Source organism: Bombina bombina, chromosome 2 (assembly GCF_027579735.1).
Source record: "Bombina bombina isolate aBomBom1 chromosome 2, aBomBom1.pri, whole genome shotgun sequence".
Lineage (NCBI taxonomy): Eukaryota > Metazoa > Chordata > Amphibia > Anura > Bombinatoridae > Bombina > Bombina bombina.
The window spans coordinates 432,262,165-432,284,391 of record NC_069500.1 but is presented as its reverse complement, the minus strand read 5'-3'; the positions used below and the strand labels follow the sequence as shown (position 1 = coordinate 432,284,391).

The window sequence follows — 22,227 nt, the reverse complement described above, 5'->3', positions numbered from 1 at the left end:
ATGGCTGTCACACGTGGAATGAAAATATAATTTATATTTTTACACAAAAAAAAAAAAAAACCCACCACACACACAAAACACTGCTGCATTGTCAGTCAATTATGCAATTCTACAGTTTTTTATTTAAGACAACACACAGTACAACGCTGCATATTTTAGTATTTTGCCATGCACGGCAACCAGAGTGCAGGGACTCCGTATCATAGTGTTGCTCTGAGTCATGTGACTGGATACGGAATTTCCCCTACCTGCACTGCTGGCCAGTGGGGATTGAGACTATGTCCCTGGATTACAACAGTACTAAAATGAATTGCACTAGGGTAATCTGACTGAATACCTACTTTTTGTGGTTGAAGACTTAATATGCATGCCTAGACCAGCATTGTGTATAGGTTTTATTAAAGGGACAGGAAACCCAAAACTTCTTTTATTTGGATAGAACATTTCCAGTTTAATAAAATCTATACACAAGGCTGGTCTAGGAAACTGGCTCACCCATGTGTTCAGATAGAAACCAGTAGTGCCATGCTGCTTCCTTAACAAATGATACCAAAAGAATGAAGCAAATGTGATAATAGAAGTAAACTGGAAAGTTGTTTAAAATTGTGCTATCCAATTCATTAAAGAAAATAAAAAAAAAATGGGTTTAATGTCCCTTTAATAAGACCTATACACAAGACTGGTCTAGGAGTAAAAGGGACATGAAACTCAATTTTTTCTCTCTCATGAATTGGATAAACAGAATTAAACTGAAAAGTTGTTTAAAATTGTATTATCACATTTGCTTCATTCTCTTGGTATCATTTGTTGGAGCAGCAACGCACAACTGGTTTCTATCTTAACACATGGGTGAGCCAATGAAAATATAGATATATCTCTCCACCAATCAGCAGCTAGAACCTAGGTTATTTGCTGCTCCTGAGCTTTCCTAGATAAACCTTTCAGATTCGGCAAGGTAGTACTGGCGCTTGGAAGCTTAAGGGTTAATGAGTATTGTTTTTGTAATAATTAATAAATCATAAATATTCTCAATATAAATAAGGACCTTTTAGATAGTTATATCAAGGAAAAAATGATTTCATAAAGTGATTATGAGTATTGATTAGATCAATATAAAGTACATTAATATATTCTCAGAGGACCCTTTTTAGGTTCGGTAAAGGAGACGATAAATATAAATTGTACTGAGATAATTCAATATAGCTATAAGCTCACGTGTATTAATCAGTTGTGTGGATCGGTATAACACTTATATGTTAAATTCTTAGGTGACTAAAGCTCCCTATCACTTGAGACTAGCTCGATATAAGCAGGTTACAAAAGTGTAGGAGAATAGGATTAATCTCAAACGTGTAGCAATCTATATAAACAGACTGTAAGTGATTGATAAATAACATTTATTATACAAAAAAATCTCCACAAACACTTATAAAATATACATATACAGTTGTTTATAAAATGAAAATGGGGTAAAACTAAAATTGGACGTCCAATAGTTCAAAAAAATAGAGTACTAAAATTCAGATTAGAAATCACATATAAATAACCTGCTGAGATGCAGTGTAGGCATAGAGTATGTAGATAAAAAGTTTTAAAGCGGTACCTTAAAAGTTTTTAATGCCTCTCTCTACGTCTAGAGAGAGGATATTAATGTGCCACAGTGTTGATACGAATGGATCCGGTTCTCATTAAATTGTACTTGGAATATCACGCTGTCACTGTACTGGTACTTTGCAAATTCAAAGTCTCTGAAACTTTTCCTGGGCCCAGGTAGTCTTCCGGCGTTGAGGTGTTACTGCTTCACCTTTGTTGTGTTCCGGCGTTGCAGATCTGATCCGCCTGTTGTATGTAGCAGAGGGCGGTTTTTAGTGGTGAGCCCCTGTCTTCTTCTTGTGACGTAAATCCCAACGTCAAGCTTTTTAGTTGTTGGCCCTTTTTGCCTGGTAGCAAGTTTTTATAGGCTGTGTCCAACTTTAGGATGGGCTGGTTTCCACTGGTTATATCCCTCTTTATGCTCAATCCAGGTTGAGGGTCTGTAAATCCGTAAGGTGCACTGTATTATTTCACAGCTGCTCGTCAGTTGTTGGTATTAAGTAGAAAATTTAGCAATTCAGTTCAACATGTTTCACCCCTCACTCGGGGCTTTTTCAAGAATGAAATGATTTAACTTACAATCTGTTATATAGATTGGTACACGTTTGAGATTAATCCTATTCTCCTACACTTTTGTAACCTGCTTATATCGAGCTAGTCTCAAGTGATAGGGAGCTTTAGTCACCTAAGAATTTAACATAAGTGTTATACCGATCCACACAACTGATTAATACACATGAGCTTATAGCTATATTGAATTATCTCAGTACAACTTATATTTATTGTCTCCTTTACCGAACCTAAAAAGGGTCCTCTGAGAATATATTAATGTACTTTATATTGATCTAATCAATACTCATAATCACTTTATGAAATCATTTTTTTCCTTGATATAACTATCGAAAAGGTGCTTATTTATATTGAGAATATTTATGATTTATTAATTATTACAAAAACAATACTCATTAACCCTTAGGCTTCCAAGCGCCAGTACTACCTTGCCGAATCTGTCCTCACTAACCCCTGGATCTTGTATGAGGGATCCTTTTCGTACTTGGCATATAAGGGGTCCTTAGCGCCACTTCTTTCCCTACTTCGCTAGATAAACCTTTCAGCAAAGGATAACAAGAAGGAAGCAAATTATAGGAAAGTTGTTTAGAATTGTATGCTTTATCTGAATCTCATGTAAAATTATGACTTTTCTAGCTGATCAAGGCCCTTAAAAGGGACAGTAAAGGGTATTACTTTTGGATTCCTGTTTATTGGCTGAAGACTGAATATCAGGATGCCTGTGAATATTGACACAAGTGTTTGGAAGCAAAGACAAATGCCTGGGTCTTTTTGCTCGATACACTAGAAGGCCAAAAATATGTTAATGGACCATACCCCTATATGGTGGGCATCAATATGGAGTTGCCCCCACCCCTTTTGCAGCCACAACAATTGTCACTCTTCTGGTAAGACTAAAAAAAAAAAAAAAAAAAAAAAAAAGATTTTGGTGTGTAACAATTTGTGCCTGTTCAGCCAAAAGAGCATGCGAGATCAGACACTGATGTTGGATGAGAAGGTCTTGCTTGCAGTCAGTTTCATTGCATAAAGATGTTAAATGGGGCCGAGGTCAGGGCTCTGTGCAGGCTACTCAAGCTCAACACACAAAAAAAAAAAAAAACAACCACTTGTCAAACCATGTTTTATGGACCTAGTGTTATCTAAAACAGTGATTTTTAACCTTTTTTTGCCGTGGCACACTTTTTTTTTACATTAAAACAATCCTGTGGCACACAACCATCTCAAAAAAAACAAACAAAAAAAAAACAGACATTGTAGCCTAATACAGTGTGTGTGTATGTGTGTATATATATACACACACACACATACACATACACACATACACACATACACACATACACATATATATATATATACACACACACACAAACCCACACACACTGTATGTATTGTTCTGCTATGCCATGCCTCCTACAAACTACCCCTGCACTGGGAGTAAAAAACAAGCAAAGTTTAAAAAAAATGTCACACTGTTGTCAGTCTGCTGTGGCACACCTGGGGATTTCTCACGGCACACTGGTTGCAAAACACTGATCTAAAATGTCTTTAGATCATGTAGCATCAAGATAACCCTTCATTGGAACCAGTGGGCCTAACCCAAGTTCAGAATAAAAGGAGATATAGATACACACACCACTATTGTAGCCTTTGAATCGTGAAAGAAAAGTCTAATTGACATACATACAGCATCCCTTTATTACCCATTCCCCAGCGTTACACAACCAACATTGTTATAGTAATATACTTTATAACATATAAAACCTCAAAATTTCTGCCCTTTTCTAAGCCACTACAGACAGCATCTTATCACATGCTTTGTTTTTCACAACAGGAGACTGCTAGTTCATGTGGGCCATATAGATAACATTGTGCTCACACCTGTGGAGTTAAACTACTCAATGCAGTAAGTTACATAACTAACAAGTATATAACAAGACAAATAGCACTAACTGTCATAAAAAAATCTAATGCTTATTTGAAATTCAAATTTATTTTTCTCCCATTTTCTGACCCCATGTATCATGTGAAAGACATCACTTAAAGGGACAGTCAAGTCCCCAAAAAAATTAAACAATGGATTCAAAAAGGGAATGTAATTTTAAACAACTTTCCTATTTACTTTTATCGCCAATTTTGCTTTGATCTCTTGGTATTCTTAGTTGAAATCTAAACCTAGGAGGTTCATATGCCAATTTTAGACCTTGAAGGCCGCCTCTAATCTAAATGCATTTTGACAGTTTTTCACCACTAGAGAGCATTAATGCGTTTTATATAGACAACATTAAGCTCATGCACGTGAAGTTACCCTGGAGTGAGCACTGATTGGCTAAAATGGAAATAAGGGGGGCAGTCTGCAGAGGCTTAGATACAAGGTAATCAGAGGTAAAAAGGTGTATTACTATAAGAACTGTGTTGGTTATGCAAAACTAGGGAATAGGTAATTAACCCCTTAACGACATACCAAAAAAAAAAAAAAAGGCCGTTAACGACCAAGGACGTACCCTGTACATAGTTTGTGTCTTCAAGCGGTGGAAGCGATCCTAATCGCTTTCATGTTATTGCATTGATATTGAGGCATCCCGCAATAAAAATGTTAAGCCATCCTATGCAGAGAGAGCCACTCTGTGGCCCTCTCTGCATCGGACATCGATGGCCAAGATCATTGGGTGGGTGGCCATCAATGGGGCGGGATCACGTTCAGGAACGCGCATGGGTGGGAACGCTACACTATGGCAAAATTCTTGTAAAATAAAGTTGGAGAGAGGAGGGAAGGAATTTTCATCTAAGGGATCTGGGAGGAGGTGGGGCACCTACACTACAGAAAAATTTGCGCAAAAAAACAAAAAAAAAAAACAAAACCACAAACACACAACACACAACCCACAACCCAAAACCTTTGATTTTAGTACTGGGAGACTTTTTGGAAGTACTTAAGGGACACTGAACCAAAATGTTTTCTTTTGTGATTCAGATAAAGCTTACAATTTTAAGCAACTTTCTTATTGACTCCTATTATCAAATTGTCTTCATTCTCTTGGTATCTATTTGAAATGCAAGAATGTAAGTTTAGATGCCGGCCCATTTTTGCTGAACAAACTGGGTTGTTCTTGCCGATTGGTTGATAAATTCACCCAGCAATAAAACAAGTGCTTTCCATGGTTCTGAACCAAAAAAATAGCTTGGATGCCTTTTTCAAATAAAGAAAGCAAGAGAACGAAGAAAAATTGATAAAAAGGTATAAATTAGAAAGTTGCATGCTCTGAATTATGAAAGAAAATTTGGGTTCAGAGTCCCTTTAAGATGGCAGGGACAATTGTGGGGTGGGAGAGGAGCCCATAAAGCCTTCAAAACCAAATTAAGACTCCAAGGAGGAGAGATTGATTTAATGACAGGCTTGATACGGACCAAAGCCTGTACAAAACAGTGAATATCAGGAAGCTTAGCAATCTTTCTGCGAAACAAAACAGAAAGAGCAGAGATTTGTCCCTTCAAGGAACTTGCAGACAAACCTTTATCCAAACCATCCTGAAGAAACTGTAAAATTCTAGGAATTCTAAAAAAATGCAAGGAGAATTTGAGAACACCATGAAATATAAGTCTTCCAAACTCGATAATAAATCTTCCTAGAAACAGGTTTACAAGCCTGTAACATAGTATCAATTACTAAGTCAGAGAAACCTCTGACTAAGCATTCAATTTCCATACCTTCAAATTTTACGATTTAAGATCCTGATAGAAAAACAGACCTCGAGACAGAAGGTCTGGTCTTAAAGGAAGTGGCCAAAGTTGGCAACTGAACATCCGGACAAGATCCGTATATCAAAACCGGTGAGGCCATGCTGGTGCTACCAGAAACACAAACTAATGTTCCATGATTATCTTGGAAGAAGAACTAGAGGCGGGAAGATAGCAGTTCCTTGGTTTTACCAACCGGCTTATAACGCATCCACCGACTTCGCCTGAGGATCCCTGGACCAGTACCTAGAAAGTTTCTCGTTCAGATGTGGGGTCTTCCAGAAATAGATCTGTTGGCTTCTCATCTAAACAATCTGAAAAAACACATCTGGATGGAGAGACCACTCTCCCGGATGTAAAGTCTGATGGCTGAGATAATCCGCTTCCGAATTGTCTACACCTGGGATATGTACCGCAGAAATTAGACAAGAGCTGGATTCCGACCAAGAAAGTATCCAAGATACTTCTTTCATAGCTAGGTGACTGCGAGTCTCATCCTGATGATTGGAATATGCCACAGTTGTGATATTGTCTGCACAACCAACATTGTTATAGTAATATACTTTATAACATGGCTGTTTCTTATTCTGTCGAAAAGAACGAAAACTATTAGAAGCTTTAGATTTACCCTTAGATCTTTTATCCTGAGGTTATAAAAAACAAAAAAAAAACCCCAACTTCCTTTGGCCAGTGACAGTTGAAATAATTGAATCCAACTGAGAACCAAGTAAAATTGTTACCTTGGAAAGAAAGATAGTAATCTAGACTTAAACACCATTCCAATATTTGAACCACAAAGCTCTTCTAGCTAAAATAGCTTTAACATCAATTTTTATAACAAAAATAGCATCACAGATAAAATGATTAGCATGTTGAAGCAAGCAAACAATGCTAGACAAATCAGAATCTGTTGCGCTAAGCTTTCCAACCAAAAAGTTGATACAGCAGGATATAGCAGGCCTAAGAATGTAGCCAGAAAATAAATAAGCTTTCCTTAGATACGATTCAAGTTTCCTATCTAAAGGATCTTTCAAAGAAGTACTATCTTCCTTAGGAATAGTAGTACATTTGGCAAGAGTAGAAATATCCCCATCAACTTTGGGGATTTTTCCCAAAAACTCCAATCTAGCTGCTGGCAAAGGATACAACTTTTTAAACCTAGAAGGAAGTACCAGGCCTATTCCATTCCTTTGAAATCCTATCAGAAATAGCATCAGGAACTGGAAAAATCTCTGGAGTAATCACAGGAGGTTTATAAACAGAATTAACCGTTTACTAGTTTTAGTATCAAGAGGACTAGTTTCCTCAATATCCAAAGTAATCAACACCTCTTAACAAGGAATGAATATACTCCATCTTAAACAGATAAGTAGATTTGTCAGTGTCAATATCTGAGGTAGGATCTTCTGAACCAGATAGATCCTCATTAGGAGGAGGATAAATCAGTAGGTTGTCGGTCATTTGAAATTTCATCAACCATATGAGAAGTTGTAAAATACCTTTACAAAAAGCGGATTAGCAGACAAAGCATTCTGAACCGCATCAGCAATAAAATCTTTTATATTCACAGGAATATCATGTACATTAGTTTTTGAAGGAACAGGCATTGTACTAGTACTGATGGATACATTATCTCCATGTAAAAGCTTATCATGTCAGCTGGAGATATAATCTCCACTAACTTACACCAGATACACTTAGCTTTGGTAGAACGGTTATCAGGCAGCAGGGTCCCAACAGTGGTTTCTGAGACATCTTGCAAATATAAAAGAACCCCCCCCCACTTATAAAGCAAAAGTATCAATTTCCTTATATGGCAGTTTCTGGAATGGGAAACAAAAAACGCAAACAGCATAGCCCTCTGACAAAATGAAATGACGCAACTCGCATCATGGCAGACGCAACCTTGTGCAAGGAAACTTGGCGTCAACTAAGATGCCGGAAATGACGAATTTGCGTCACCGAATGTACCTTCGCACCAAAAAAAAAAAATAAAAAAAAAATCTTGTGTCAAGAATGACGCAATAAATATCAGCATTTTGCGACCTTGCAAGACCAATTTTGCCTGCGAAAATGAAAAAGCAGTCAATTTGAACAAAAGACTATACCCCAGGTAAGAAAAAGATTTTTTTTTATAACTTCCTAAATATATTTTCCAAATTTTGAAACTGATAGGTTTATGTACATTTCCTTTTGCAGACTGACTCATGGCAAATAAGTATAATTACATATATTTAGAACTTTATATTGATACATAGAGTGCCAAACCATAGCTGAGTGTCTTAAAAAGGGACACTGTATCCAAATTTTTTCTTTCATGATTCAGATAGAACATGAAATTTTAAGCAACTTTCTAATTTACTCCTATTATCACATTTTCTTCATTCTCTTGGTATCTTTATTTGAAATGCAAGAATGTAAGTTTAGATGCCGGCACATTTTTGGTGAACAACCTGGGTTGTCCTTGCTGATTGGTGGATAAATTCATCCACCAATAAAAAAAAAAAAAAAAAAAAAAAAAAAAAAAAAAAGGCTGTCCAGGATCTGAACCAAAAAACCTTAGATAGCAATAGAACGAAGAAAATGTGATAATAGGAGTAAATTAGAAAGTTGCTTAAAATTGCCTGCTCTATCCGAATCATGAAAGAAAAAAATTGGGTTCAGTGTCCCTTTAAGTAATGAAAACATACTCACCAAAAGACACCCATCCACATATAGTAGATGGCCAAACCAGTACTGAAACAGTTATCAGTAGAGGTAATGGAATATGAGAGTATATTGTAAATCTGAAAAGGGAGGTAGGAGATGAATCTCTATGACCGATAACACAGAGAACCTTTGAAAAGATTTCCTGTGAAGAAAACCATAGAATCAATAGGTGAAACTCCCTTCACATCCCTCTGACAAACACTGTACTCTGCGAGGAATCTGGCTTCAAAATGCTGAGAAGCGCATAAACGAAGATAATCAAGCACAAACTTACTTCACCACCTCCATAGGAGGCAAAGTTTGTAAAACTGAATTGTGGGTGTGGTGAGGGGTACATTTATAGGCATTTTGAGGTTTGGGAAACTTTGCCCCTCCTGGTAGGATTTTATATCCCATACGTCACTAGCTCATGGACTCTTGCAAATTACATGAAAGAAAGTCCCCCCCCCCCCCCCCCCCCCCCATTTTTTCATCATATTTTGTTATAGTAAATTCTAAGATAATGAAAATGGAATCTTTAGAAAGTCTGTTAAATGGGTGAGAAAAAAACGGTATATAATATGGGTGGGTACAGTAAATGAGTAAGAGGAAAATTACAGCTAAACACAAACACTGCAGAAATGTAAAAATAGCCTTGGTCCCAAAAGGTCAGAAAATGGAAAAGTGCTGTGGTCCTTAAGGGGTTAGAGGGATAATCCAGCCAAAATTGGAAACCACATGGATGCATTTTGGTATTGAACAGAAACATTTTTGTAATTTACATGTATTAGCAAAAATGCTTCCTATAAAAGCGATAGCCGTTTCAAAAGTGTATTTAAGTATGCACCGTGCACCAGCATTTTAAGCACAGCACTTGCACTATCTGGTAATGACTCAACAAGGAATACAAAGAGAAGAAAATTTGATAAAACTAAAATTTTGAAAAATTGCATTCCATATCTGAATCATGAAACTTTCTTTTTGACTTGACTGTCGCTCTAATTTTTGTATTTTCAAAAAAAATTATTTATTTATTGAAGACCCAAAACAAAAATACAACAAATAAAGAGACAGTGTTGAATGCAAAACTTGGCAGACAGGTACAAGGAGATGCAAAACACAAAGATGTAAACAAATGTATTAGCTGTGCTATACAGACCGTGTCTAATATATAATTAAAAGGACATTGAACAACAAAAGTAGCATCAGCTTTAGTGCTAGTCATACCATATGCTTAGATTTAGCAGAACTGTTAACATATGTGACATATCCTGTATAAGTATTTATGTTATGTTATAACTAGGGATGCCCCGAAATTTCGGCCACAGAAATGTTTCTGCCGAAAATGGCATTTTTGGCTATTTCGGTTTTTTTGCATGTTATTTTCGGTAAAATTGTGTAGCATGTTTCAAATTTGATGCTAGCCTAGAGCTGCTGTTTAAGTTCATTAACTGACTTACTGTTTTGCATACGAGTTTTCTAGGACTATACTTTATTTGAATAATTGGTAAAAGAAAAAAACCCTTTTAAAACTGATTGTTACATAGAACAAAAACCAATTTACTGTATTATTCTTTAAAGGGATACTAAACCCAATTTTTTTCTTTCATGATTCAGATAGAGCATGAGATTTTAAGCACCTTTCTAATTTACTTCTATTATCATGCTATCTTGATTTGAAAAAGTAGTACTGTAAGCTTTAGAGCCGGACCATTTTTTGTTCAGCACCTGTGTAGCACTTGCTGATTTGTGGCTAAATGTAGCAAACCAATCAGCAAGCTCTACCAAGGTGCTGAACTAAAAATGGGCCGGCTCCTAACCTTTTATTACTGCTTTTTCAAATCAAGATAACAAAAAAACAAAGAAAAATTGATAATAGGAGTAAATTACAAAGTTGCTTAAAATTGCCTGCTCTATCTGAATCATGAAAGAAAAAATGTGTGGTTAGTATCCCTTTAAAGTAGGGATGCACCGAAATTTTGGTCGCAGAGACATTTTGGCCGAAAATGGCATTTTTTGCCTGTTTTTTTTCTTGGTAAAATTAATATGTAGCATATTATTGTTGTTTAAAGACATTTTTGTCCAATGTTAGTGTGCTACTTTCAATAAAAGTGTGTTTTTTTGATTGGCTTGAAGTTTTTCAATTCAGATTGATTAATTAAATTTAATTATGCAAAAAAAAAACCCAAAAAAAACCCCAACATTTTCAGTATCTGTTTTCGGCCAAGTGCATCCAGGATTTTCGGTGCATCACTAGTTATAACTATGTGGGGGATAACCCACATCTAGAGTCCCAAAGCGTTTCTAAGTAAATTATCTATATTGAAGAACCATAAACAAACGACCAGGCAACATCAAGGAGCCTCAAAAATGTTCCAACTCCCCAATTTATGCTAAGAGATTAAAACTTGTATTTTACAGCATGGGTATATAGAAGAAAAAGAAACAAAAATGGGAGGGGGAATGGAGAGAAACAGAACATCATATCCTTCCTCTCTCTACTCCATTTCCCAACTTTCTATCCTCAGAATGTTAGGTTCAGATTGCAGCCCTCCCAGTCTGCTCTATACAACCAGGCATCACAAACTTTCCAGTAAGAGTCTAACTTATCCAAATGTTAGCAATAGCTTCTTTCCATTTAAGCAAACCTGATTAAATATTTTTTTAATTTTTTTTTTTTTTTTTAGAGGGACAGAAACAAATCTATCCCCTTTCAATAGACTTAAGCCAACCAACCGCTCCAAAGTAACTTATGTAGGGACCTATCACACACACACATTAATCACCACCCATGCCCCATTTTACCCTCAACTCACAGCTCTCTCGCAGCTTCTCCTTGTTGGCTGTCAGGCTATTTAACAAGGGTTTCAAGTCTACTTTTGCTTTATGCAGCATCTCCAAGATGTCCACTTTGTCAGCGTTTTCTTCAAACTGGATCGGTGCAAAATAGTTTCCAGAATTTTGGCCCAGGGACGGAATCACTTGCTCCAAGCCTGCAGAAAACAGCCATATTACAAACATAAAGGAGAAGATTATATATATTTTAAAGTGATGGTAAATTGAGTGCAATTTGAAGGTAAAGTCTTATTACTCAAGTCGCTATCACCTAAATCAATTTTTTTTTATTTGTAACACTTTTTTTTTAATTTTACTTACTAAGCGCCATCTCTCCGCCCCCGGGATTACTTCCTGATCTATGTATGAGCTGTAGTAGAGAGCGGAACCACCCGCTCTCTAAGTCATTATATGGGCATATTGTTCTTCACTATTCACTTGCGCTTAATTCTTAATACATGTTTTCAGAAGATCAGTTTGAGATCTAACATGTAGCACATGTTTTACAGTCGCTGACTGGCCAGGATTCTGATTGCAAGTTGAAAACACGTGATTTTTAAAATCTATGGCGGCGATTGTATGGGTGGAGGAACGTAGGTGAAATTGAAGCATCTAAAAAGTAAATATTTACAAAAATACAGTTTTCTGCATTTTGGTGAATGAAACTGCATTTATTTTTTGGTTATCTATACGATCGCATGTTGGGGTTTGTGATAGAATTTTTTTAAATGGAATAAAGAACATGGACCTTAACTTGTGAAGTGCCGGATGGCTAGCACAGCTATTGTGTAAGTGGAAACTTAACCTCATAAAAGAACATTAGTTTTGCGGTGGATGGTTGGATGAGGTCATTTTAAAAAAACAAAAACTGAGGTTATATTTTAGCACATATTCCCGTAAAAAAAAAAAAAAAAAAAAAAAAAAAAAAAAAAGTTACAAAAAATAAAATTATATAATCATGAATTGAGGTCCAAGTTATATATTGTGTAGGCTAGCGGTTCACATTTAACATCACTTTAAAATGCATTAAATTAGATAAATGTATTACATGCATATTGGCGTGTAAAAACAAACACACATTACATAGTTACTAATTAGGAGCTAAAATCTACCAGCCAATAGGGCAAAGGTTACAAGTTAAAGAAAATGTTAACTCTTTTTACTACTCTGCTGCAATTTTTATATTTTAAGAATATATTGATGCCGTTTTGAAGAGAAAAAAAAAAAAAAAAAAAAAAAAATGTTCACTCACTTTGCATTTTAAATTTAAAAAATATATATTTTTTTTATCAAACGCATTCTTACTTTACAGCATGTATGCGTGCGCACAGTTCTACGTATGGTGAAAAAACAACAACTTTGGAGTACACATTTTCCTTAATCTGTTTGACCAACATCCAGAATGAAATCCTTTCCTTGCACTGCAGACACCAATCAAGTCTGCACTTAATTATCGCCCTTATGATCAATTTTACCTGCCAGCCTCTCCAGTTCTTCGTGGGGAGTGGACCTTAAGCTGCTGGAGCGACTTCCAGAGTGACTGTGATTGGAGAACCATATGCTGAATCTGCTGGCAGATACGGATCCTTCTCCCAACACATCCTCTATCATCTACAGAACAGAAAACAACTGTAATGCTCAGTCTCCCATGGCTTTGGGGAGTCTGATCACGAGAGGGAGAGACACTTACTTGCCAAAGATGGAACTGCTCTGGGGGTGCGGCACATCTGGTGTGAACCCGAGCTGCAGCTTTACGACTCTGAATCTACCCATCAACAACCCAAAGAGAACTGGCAGATGGGGAACAAGACTGGCCTTGTCACAATATGACAAATAAGAGGCCAGCAGATCTGGGGGTTCAGCAAAGCTAAGATACCAAAATTCTCACAGTAAACTAGCAGCCACTGCAAAATACATCTTAACATCCACTCAAAGAGGTTGAGAAAAAAAAATAATAGCCACATACAATACTCAATCGAAAAACAATCACACAGATCTTAATCTGCACACAAAAAATTAAAATTAATAATAATAAAAAAAAAAAAAAAAAAAAAAAAAAAAAAAAGTATATCTATCCTTACCATCTACACTGATGGTCAATTTGTTTTGCTAGGAGAAATGGAACAACTTACAACACAATATAATGAAGTGAATATATGCCTATTTGCATAAAAGGAAGTACCTGTGCTCAATATCTTTAGTACATGCTAGTGGCAATTGAGGAGTAGTAACAAAAAGTATTTAGTGAGATATCAGGCCAGGTTTTAACACCCTACATGCATACAGAACCCGTGAGTTTCCACCAGAAGTGTAAAGACACCATATGTGAAGAGCAAATTCAACTCAAACCCAGGAAGCATCTCTCCTACTCGTTCTATTTTTTATATTAAATACATTTTTTAAATAGAACAGACTCTTCCCCCAGCCATGTTTAAATATTTTTTTAAAAAAACTAGGAAGGTGCTTCCATAATATACCAAGTGCCACCCTCTTCACAGGACTCACCGATGCCAGGCCGGGCACACTTTTATCCATGTTGAAGAACTCATTAAAGTCAAATTCACCAGGTGTTGTTTCTGGAAGAACAGCCTCTTGAGGCACTTCCTGGTCTGCTGTGCGTTCAGGGGGAAGTGCAACTTCCTCTTCCAGTATTCCTCCATTGCATTCAATCCCTGGGAGTAGCAACAATTTGAAATTAATAAAATGCTAAAATATCAAATCAACAGATCTATTAGGAAAGAAAATCACATACACACAAAAATCACCTTGAAGGGACAACACTTTATTTTGTCCCCCTTTTCATGTAATTAAATTCTGAATTTGAGTTTTTAAAATTCCTGTGAGAAATGGAAGTGCAGAGCAGTTATATTCCACACAGCTATTTGAACTGTCCCTAATTGGCCACAGCAGAGAAGGTAATCCAAGTTACAACATGGTAGCTTCCATTGTTTTATAGACACCAAGTATTTAAAACTTTAGATATTGACAAAATAAGTGTAAACTTAAAAAAAAAAAAAAAAAAAAATCAGACACCACAACACACATGCACATACACTGGTTGCCACTTACCAGCATAATCTCCTAGACATTGAATTGGTGTTAACATAACAGTGCACTCAATCTAAACAGAAAAACTTTATTTGTCCTACCTTCTTTGACAGAGGTTGTCCGCTTTCGTATTCTCTTCCTCCCTTTTTGATCTTCCTCCAGTATTTTGTCATCAAAACCTGTAAGCTCAATGGTTTCAGACTGGCTAGTAGGACCCCCAGAGTACCACTCCGGTTCCTCCTCTGTGTAAGAATCATTCCTTCGTCGCTCTCCAAACACACGCTTACTTTCACCATACTCTCTCTGTGATTAAATTTAACAAGAAGTCAGCATACTAAGAATTGAAAACAAGTGTGCTAATTTGCTGCCTTGTTATAGGAGATAAGCAAAAACATCTCACCCTGAAACGTTTATCTTTGTACTCCTTTTCTCTATCCCTTCCTTCACGTGACTCTCTCAGGTCCTTTTCTCCCCCTCTGAGATCACGGTCAAACCCTCTGGCAGCTATTAACCTGCCACTTCCGATCCTACGGTTACCCATAAGACGTAGACTTTCATTTTCCTTATTGTCCAAGGGGCTTCCAGCTCGACGTGAGCTAACAGCAGCTGTAACATGGCACCCACCCCCAAAACTCCTCCTCTGTGGACTGAGGACTACATCCAAGTCATCTTCTTTCACACGTTCCCTTGGGTCTAGAGTCAACAACAAGAACACAAACATAATATAGAGTGCTAGATTTCCAGCACATGCCTTTTAAAAAAAAATATAAAATTAGAAAAATATTTCTAATAAAACCTCCAGGGAACATTAATCCACCAGAATATCATATAGGTTGGCATCACAAATAGAGAGACACAGCAGGAATTGCCATCTTATAGTCAAGAACTGTGGTGTTATAGGGATGAACTTTTTAGACCCAAAGACTGGCACCAGGGAAAAAGTTCTAGAAGCTGTAAGTCTCAGTGAGATACTGTATAAATTGCAATAAATTTCCATTTAGTACAGAGTCTCCTAACTTTGGAAGCTTACAAATAATGGTTTGTCTATGCTGTCCATAGGTTTTAAGTTTACCTAAATTAAGGCTCAACAAACTATGGTGCCAGGGAGCCACTGGAGCCTTAAATAAGGTATGGGCACCTATAGTTGATACCCATGGGTGACCACCCCCCTTAAAATGTAGTTTGGTGAAGCTTGACCCTTTCTAGCAGTGAGAGGATTTAGATTTTATTGATTTAATATATCTAGCGCTTGCTCAAAGGTGGCTAAATGTAGCCACCTATCAGCAAGCGCTACCCAGGTTTCTGAACCAAAAATGGGCCGGCTTCTAAGCTTACATTTCTGCTTTTTCAAACAGATACAAAGAAGAAAATTTGATAACAGGAGTAAATTAGAAAATTGCATGCTCTCTGAATCAGGAAAGATAAACAATTTGGGTTTACTATCACTTTAAAGATTACTAGATTCTAGTGTCTTCATTTTCTTTGCACTCAAAGCAGCAAGGATGTCCTCTTGATTCCCTCAATTCTGTAATTGCTAACCAATTACCAGTTATTTGGGATTTAATCCCTAGAGGATATGTAATAAAAATGATCCCACTTCATGAATACCGAGACTTTCAAAGCTTACACCTATATCAAGTAAAAACATGCATGGACCAACATGAGGTGGACGTGGAAAAAGGGGTTTAATAGCATTGAGACTTTCTAAACAGAAAACAAAAATTTGTGGCAATGCTGTGTATATATCAGATTGAGATAGATACAAAGGTTTCGGAAGCCTCCGAATGTGGAAGGCAGCAGTCATTCACTACCTTAGACACCGGATTTCTTCTTGTGGAAGTGCAACACACTTAGATCTGGACAAGAAAAAACTGGCTCCGAAAAGAGCTGAATGCCACCTTCGGAATGCACATGCCTATTCTATAGCACTTTAATGCCCCTATAAGTCATCCAATGATTCTCTAAAACTAATAGAATCTAAAAAAAAAACAAAAACCAACTAGGATTTTACACAGGACAGAGCACAAATTGAAATGCACAACAATCTCACCTGCTATTCTGCGTTTTAGAGACGTCCTATCTACATCAGGTTCTTTTCTCAAGCCTTCCACCGGAGAGCTACGTCCTGAGGTCGGATAAAGGGACGCATGCCACTTCTCAGGGTCCCATACACCATCACTGTATGCAAAGAGGCAACAAGTAAATGTATATGTTCTTAAAAAAGCATCATAAAAATAACTAAAATAAGGTTAACACCACACAGAACATACCTATCATATTTATCTAGAAGACATGAAGGCCTCTGTTTACAGTGTGGCAGCTCTTTTATATCCAAAAGCTCTTCCTGTAAAAGCACAATATTTTAAACATGAATTTCATTAAACAAAACAGAAACAATTCATAAACCTTTCTAAAGTTTAGAAGATGACAGCTAATTAACAACTAGGTGTTCAAACAGAACTTGGTATACCATGCAGTATATTAAAGGGACACCATAGAGAAATTTATTGTTGCATTATCGCAAAAGGGTTAAACACATAAATACACTGACAACCATGTCTCGAACAGAACAATGGCAACCTGCTTAACTGAAGTGTTTTAAACCCCTGCAATAAATTACATGTTTAAAGGGATATGAAACCCAAAAATTCTCTGATTCAGATAGAGAATATAATTTTAAATAACATTCTCAAATTTTATTGAAATATTTCAGGGTACAGAAAAAAGAAAGGAGGTGAGTTATCACAATAAATACATATTAGGGGAAAAATACATTTCTAATTATGTATCAAACCCTCCTAAAAAAGGAGGAAGTAAATAAAGGAAAAAAAAGAGGGGAAAAAAACCAAAAAAAAAAAAAAAAACCACAGCACAAATAATTGGACACCTATTGAAGCTTATTTGGTGTATAATAAAAAAAAAAAAAAAAAAAAAAAAAAAGAAAACCCCCCTCCGCTCAATTATACTTGCCAGTTAGATGAAAATAAACCGAGTTCCACTTGTTGCATAAACCAACTAGATTCCCTTAATGGGGCAATTAATTGTAATTGAGCCTCTAAGGGTAGAGTTAATATTATTTTCTCCCATTTAAGGAAACATCTTTGTATTTGATTGTCATTGGGATTTCTCAAACTGAATCGTTACAATATTATCTGATTATGAATTTTATTTACAAACTCCTTAAATTTAGGTTCCTGTGTAGTTTTCTAGTTTCCAAGGATGACATTGCGTCCAACTAGAATTACCGTATTTATAAGCCTGATGTTCTTATATGGTTCATCATGACTTAGAAGAAAGAAAATATGTCTTGGCCGGAGAATAAGACTACTAGCAAATACCTTATTTATCCAAAAGCAGACTTTACTCCAAAACTGTGAAACTTTAGGACAGGTCCAAAAGCAATGCATTTCATCTGCATCAATGAAGTTACATTTCGGACTGTTGTCTGCTTTTTTTTATACCATTTTGTCATCTTACTTGGAGTGATATATAATAAAATGTATTAATTTAAAGTGCGATTACCTCCAGTCTGTAGAGACCAGAGTTTGATCGGTTAGCTTAAAGCTTTGGAGAATATGTTCTTTAGTAAGGTTTGGAAGAATTTTGTTCCACTTCCTCACTAAATTATCAATGTGTATTAACCCATGATACTTGATAAGCATATTATAGAGAAGTGAAATAGTAACCTTCCCACAATGATAGTCTGATAATATCATCCAAACCCCCAAAAGAAAGGTTGGTCCCAGTCTCCACACGTAGTGTTCCAATCCAATGCCGAGTCTGAAGATAGGCATAGAAAGAGGTTTTTGGTAAATTGAAATTAGATCTTAACTCTGTAAAGGTCATTATCGTTAATGACTCATTTACACAAATGTCCTTTAAGTTTCTAAGACCTTTCCTGGCCCATATAGAGAAAACTTCATGCATGAGCCCAGGTGGAAAATCTGGATTCCCTAACAAAGGTAAAAACTCTGATTTACGAAAATTAACTTGAATCTCAGAGCAAACTTTTTGCCATGCCAGGATTATGTACAAAAGTGTACAAATGTGACACATTTACTGGTAATCTTGCAAATGGAATATGAATCATTGATTTAAGTGAAAATGGAGCTATCAGCTGTGATTCTAAATAATAAAAAAAAAAAAAAAAAAAAAAAGAGACATATTCCTTTTCTGATAGCCAGCCCAGCACAAATTTAGTAAGTGTGGCATAGTTGTAAAATTGAATATTGGGAAGAGCCAATCCACCATGTGTCTTAAAGAAAGATAATATAACAAGTGAAATCCTGGCTTTCTTCCCATGCCATAAAAATTTAGAAGATATTTTTTGCAAGAGATAGAGAATATGAATATATATATATATATATATATATATATATATATATATATATATATATATATATATATATATATATATATATATATATATATATATACATATACATATACATACATACACATATACACACACAATATCTTTCTTCAGAAGTAATAAAAGGTAGATTCTGAAGTAGATATAATAGTTTTGGGAATAGGATGTTTTTTATTAACATTACACGCGCCGACAATGAAATAGGAAAATTGTCCCATGCTAATAGTTTGCTCTCAAACATAGTAAAACATTTCGAGAAATTTAAGCTATCATTGTGAGGGATTCTTGCTCAAGAAAATACCTAAATACTTAATTTCCTGTACTTCTTTGAAAGGATGGAGTATGAGGTTCTTTGGTTTATAAATCCAAAGCAGCTCTGATTTCCCCCAATTAATTTTGTAACCTGAGATGGAACTAAAAATTTCAATGATCTGTAACAAATGGGGTATAGATTGTTTAGTATTACTTAAAAAAAAAAAAAAAGTAAAATGTCATCTGCAAATAGCGAAGTCACAAGATTCTTGTCTCCTAACTTAATCCCTTTTAACTCTTTACTCAGCAAAATCGCAAGAGGTTCTAGTGACAAGTTCAAGAGTAAAGGGGAAAGGGGGCAACCTTGGCGTGTACCTTGTTGCAGAATAAATCTGTTACCTCACCATTAACAATGATAGCAGAGGATGGAGCCTGATCTGATATGATAGCAACTTTCAAGTACATTAAAGGGTTTAGTAAAACTGAGGCTGTGGGTATTTTACATAAAATGGAAAATTCAAGAACAAGGGGTCATGAGCTTAAGCTAAAGGGTAGTAGATTCAGGAGTAATTTGAGGAAGCACTTCTTTACAGAAAGAGTGATTGATTTATGGAATAAACTTCCTCAAGAGGTAGTAGCAACAAACACTGTGGGGGACTTTAAAAATGCATGGGACAAGCATAGGGCTATCCTACGAACTAGATAAGTTTATACTGTTAGGTAAGGTCGGGCAGACTTGCTGGGCCTATGGCTCTTATCTGCCGTCAATATCTATTACACGTATAAATTGGTAAAAGTTTCTTGTAAACCAAATCCTTCAAGCGCACCAAACAGATGGTCCCATACTATACAGTCAAATGCTTTCTCAGCGTCAACTGTAAGTAGAGCTAAATCTGTTCTATTATGGGACTTTTTCCTTATTGATCTATTCCAAAAGTGGTCAATGACCAACATAGTTTTCCGTAAATTCTTCACCGGGTTCCTTCCCATCATGAATCCTGCTTGATCCATGTGTATTAATGATTTCAGATAATGCTTTAATTTTTAAATATTCTAATGTACTTCTATTATCTAATCTGTTTCATTCTCTTGTTATCATTTGTTGAAGGAGCAGCAATGCACTAATGGTTTCTAACTGAACACATGGGTGAGATTATATATACACACACACATTATATATATATATATATATATATATATATATACACATACATATATACACACACATACACACCAATCTACAGCTAGAACCTAGGTTATCTGCTGCCCCCGAGTTTGCCTAGATAAACCTTTCAGCAAAGGATAGCAAGAGAAGGAAGCAGATTAAATAAGTAAGTTGGAAAGTTGTACTCTATCTGAAATATGAAATAAATTTTTTGGGTTTCAGGTTCCTTTAAACAAATAATATTGGATGTTAATTTAAACAGATGTACCTGGTAGCATTGTAATCAGTGACATTTGACTGGCAGATCATGTAAGGTAACTTTGTAAACAACTGCAACATCTCCAATGTTGTATGCAGTCTAGTGTATTCAAGTGAAAGGATTTTACACTACAGTTGCTCATTTATGTTTACAGCAGACTGATCTTCTAAACGGGATAATTATTACACAGGTGTGGCTGTGGTCTAATGAATAAGAATGAAGTATAAACCTCAAACATCACCCACCTTAGTATAACAGTGCTGGGATTTGCTGCGGGTAGGTTTTCGAATGTCACCAAGATAGTCCCTGCTGTCTGTTTCTTCCTTATGATCCATGCTGAGAGGCCCAGAAAACCACTGAACACCTGACACAAACAAATTCACAAAACAAACTCCAGAGACCATCACGAGGAGAAAAATAAGACTACTAGAGGGTAAAACAGATAAATTATATGAACCCCATTGCTACTAGAAGAATTTCAAACGTAATTTTAAAACTATGTAATTATCAAACACCTACACAATGAGTTTACAGCCCTCCCTGGCAACCAGTGGGTTAATTGGAGGATACCCTTACTCTCATGAGGTAATACAAATTACCGTCCTATTAAAGACAAGGTACTGAATTAAACCAAAACACAAGCAAATCCCTAAACAGGCATATCCAAGGATGCCACATACTTAGCGGTACAACAGGAAGAGTGAGGACACTGCAATTGTAACACTACACCCAAACAAAGGGAGCCGGTACATCAACACCCAATTAAGACACAAGGCCCCAAATCAAAAGTGACCCCACCACCTGCTCAGTAAACAACAAAAACTCACCTGGGCACGCCCCCACTAACTCCCGGTTCCCCCTCCCTCTAATACCCTATGCCGCGCATTCACGCCGCCTGACGCACGGCACGCACGATTACGTACCGGCCCCGCGGCTCCCCTAGTTTGCCGCTACCCCAACACTGCTGGGAGCTCCGGGGCCCAGGTTACTCAGTGGCTTTCGGAAGACGGCACAGAATTTTGCGTTCGTCTTCCGGTCGGCGCAGGCAAGAACGGACAGCTACGTCAGAAGGACCCCGGGCGTTAAACGTCAAATGTTGACGTCACTGGGCGGTTCAGAGAGTATCACATGATATTTCTATCGGAGTTGATTGCGTGTAGTTTTCCACTTTTCTGTTGTATTTGTGTTTGTGAGAGACGTGGTTTGGGATCAGTAACAATTCAAATAAACAGTTTCCATCCCGCATATTTAAGCAGTGGCCGTGAGTCGCTGTAAAGAGCTCCCCATGTAAGGGCTTGCCTTATGAATTAAAGGGATATTAAACTGCCTGTTAATGGTTAGTATGCACCATCCTGTTGCTTGTTTTTATCTCGTGTGCTTGCAGTTTTCTTATTTAAACACTTTACAGAAGTGATGAATATTTACAGATTAGTGATGTTGCAGTTTTTCACAACTGTATTATGATATATAACAATGAACACACACACACACATATCACTATGGTTTATTAGGCAGGGGTTAAAAGCTTCTAGCCCAGATGGAAAAAGTTACTAGTCCACTCAATGTTGAAGTGATTGTAAAGTTGAATGACTTAAAGGGACAGAACATCCCAAAATTCTCTTTCAAGATTTGGATAGAACATAATTTTTAACCCCTTAGTGACCGGACCACTTTTCAATGTTCTTACCGTTAAAAGGACCAGGGCTATTT

At 36.5% G+C, this 22,227-nt stretch overlaps 1 protein-coding gene across 4 annotated transcripts in view; it reads right to left on the bottom strand.

Moving 5' to 3' along the window:
* EIF4ENIF1 (eukaryotic translation initiation factor 4E nuclear import factor 1) overlaps window positions 1-21,585 on the bottom strand; it is a 51,761-nt gene extending 30,176 nt beyond the window's left edge. The window contains exons 1-9 of one of the 4 annotated variants that reach the window (XM_053702021.1): window positions 21,441-21,585; window positions 20,763-20,881; window positions 16,740-16,813; window positions 16,520-16,647; window positions 14,870-15,162; window positions 14,571-14,772; window positions 13,927-14,093; window positions 12,897-13,032; window positions 11,403-11,579 (exon numbers count right to left, since the gene is read on the bottom strand). In XM_053702021.1, coding sequence (XP_053557996.1) covers window positions 11,403-11,579; window positions 12,897-13,032; window positions 13,927-14,093; window positions 14,571-14,772; window positions 14,870-15,162; window positions 16,520-16,647; window positions 16,740-16,813; window positions 20,763-20,852 — 1,267 coding nt within the window. In that variant the 5' untranslated portion in view covers window positions 20,853-20,881; window positions 21,441-21,585. The other 3 variants (XM_053702023.1, XM_053702022.1, XM_053702020.1) reach the window with 3 other exon arrangements.
* Between the last annotated feature and the right edge of the window lie 642 nt (window positions 21,586-22,227).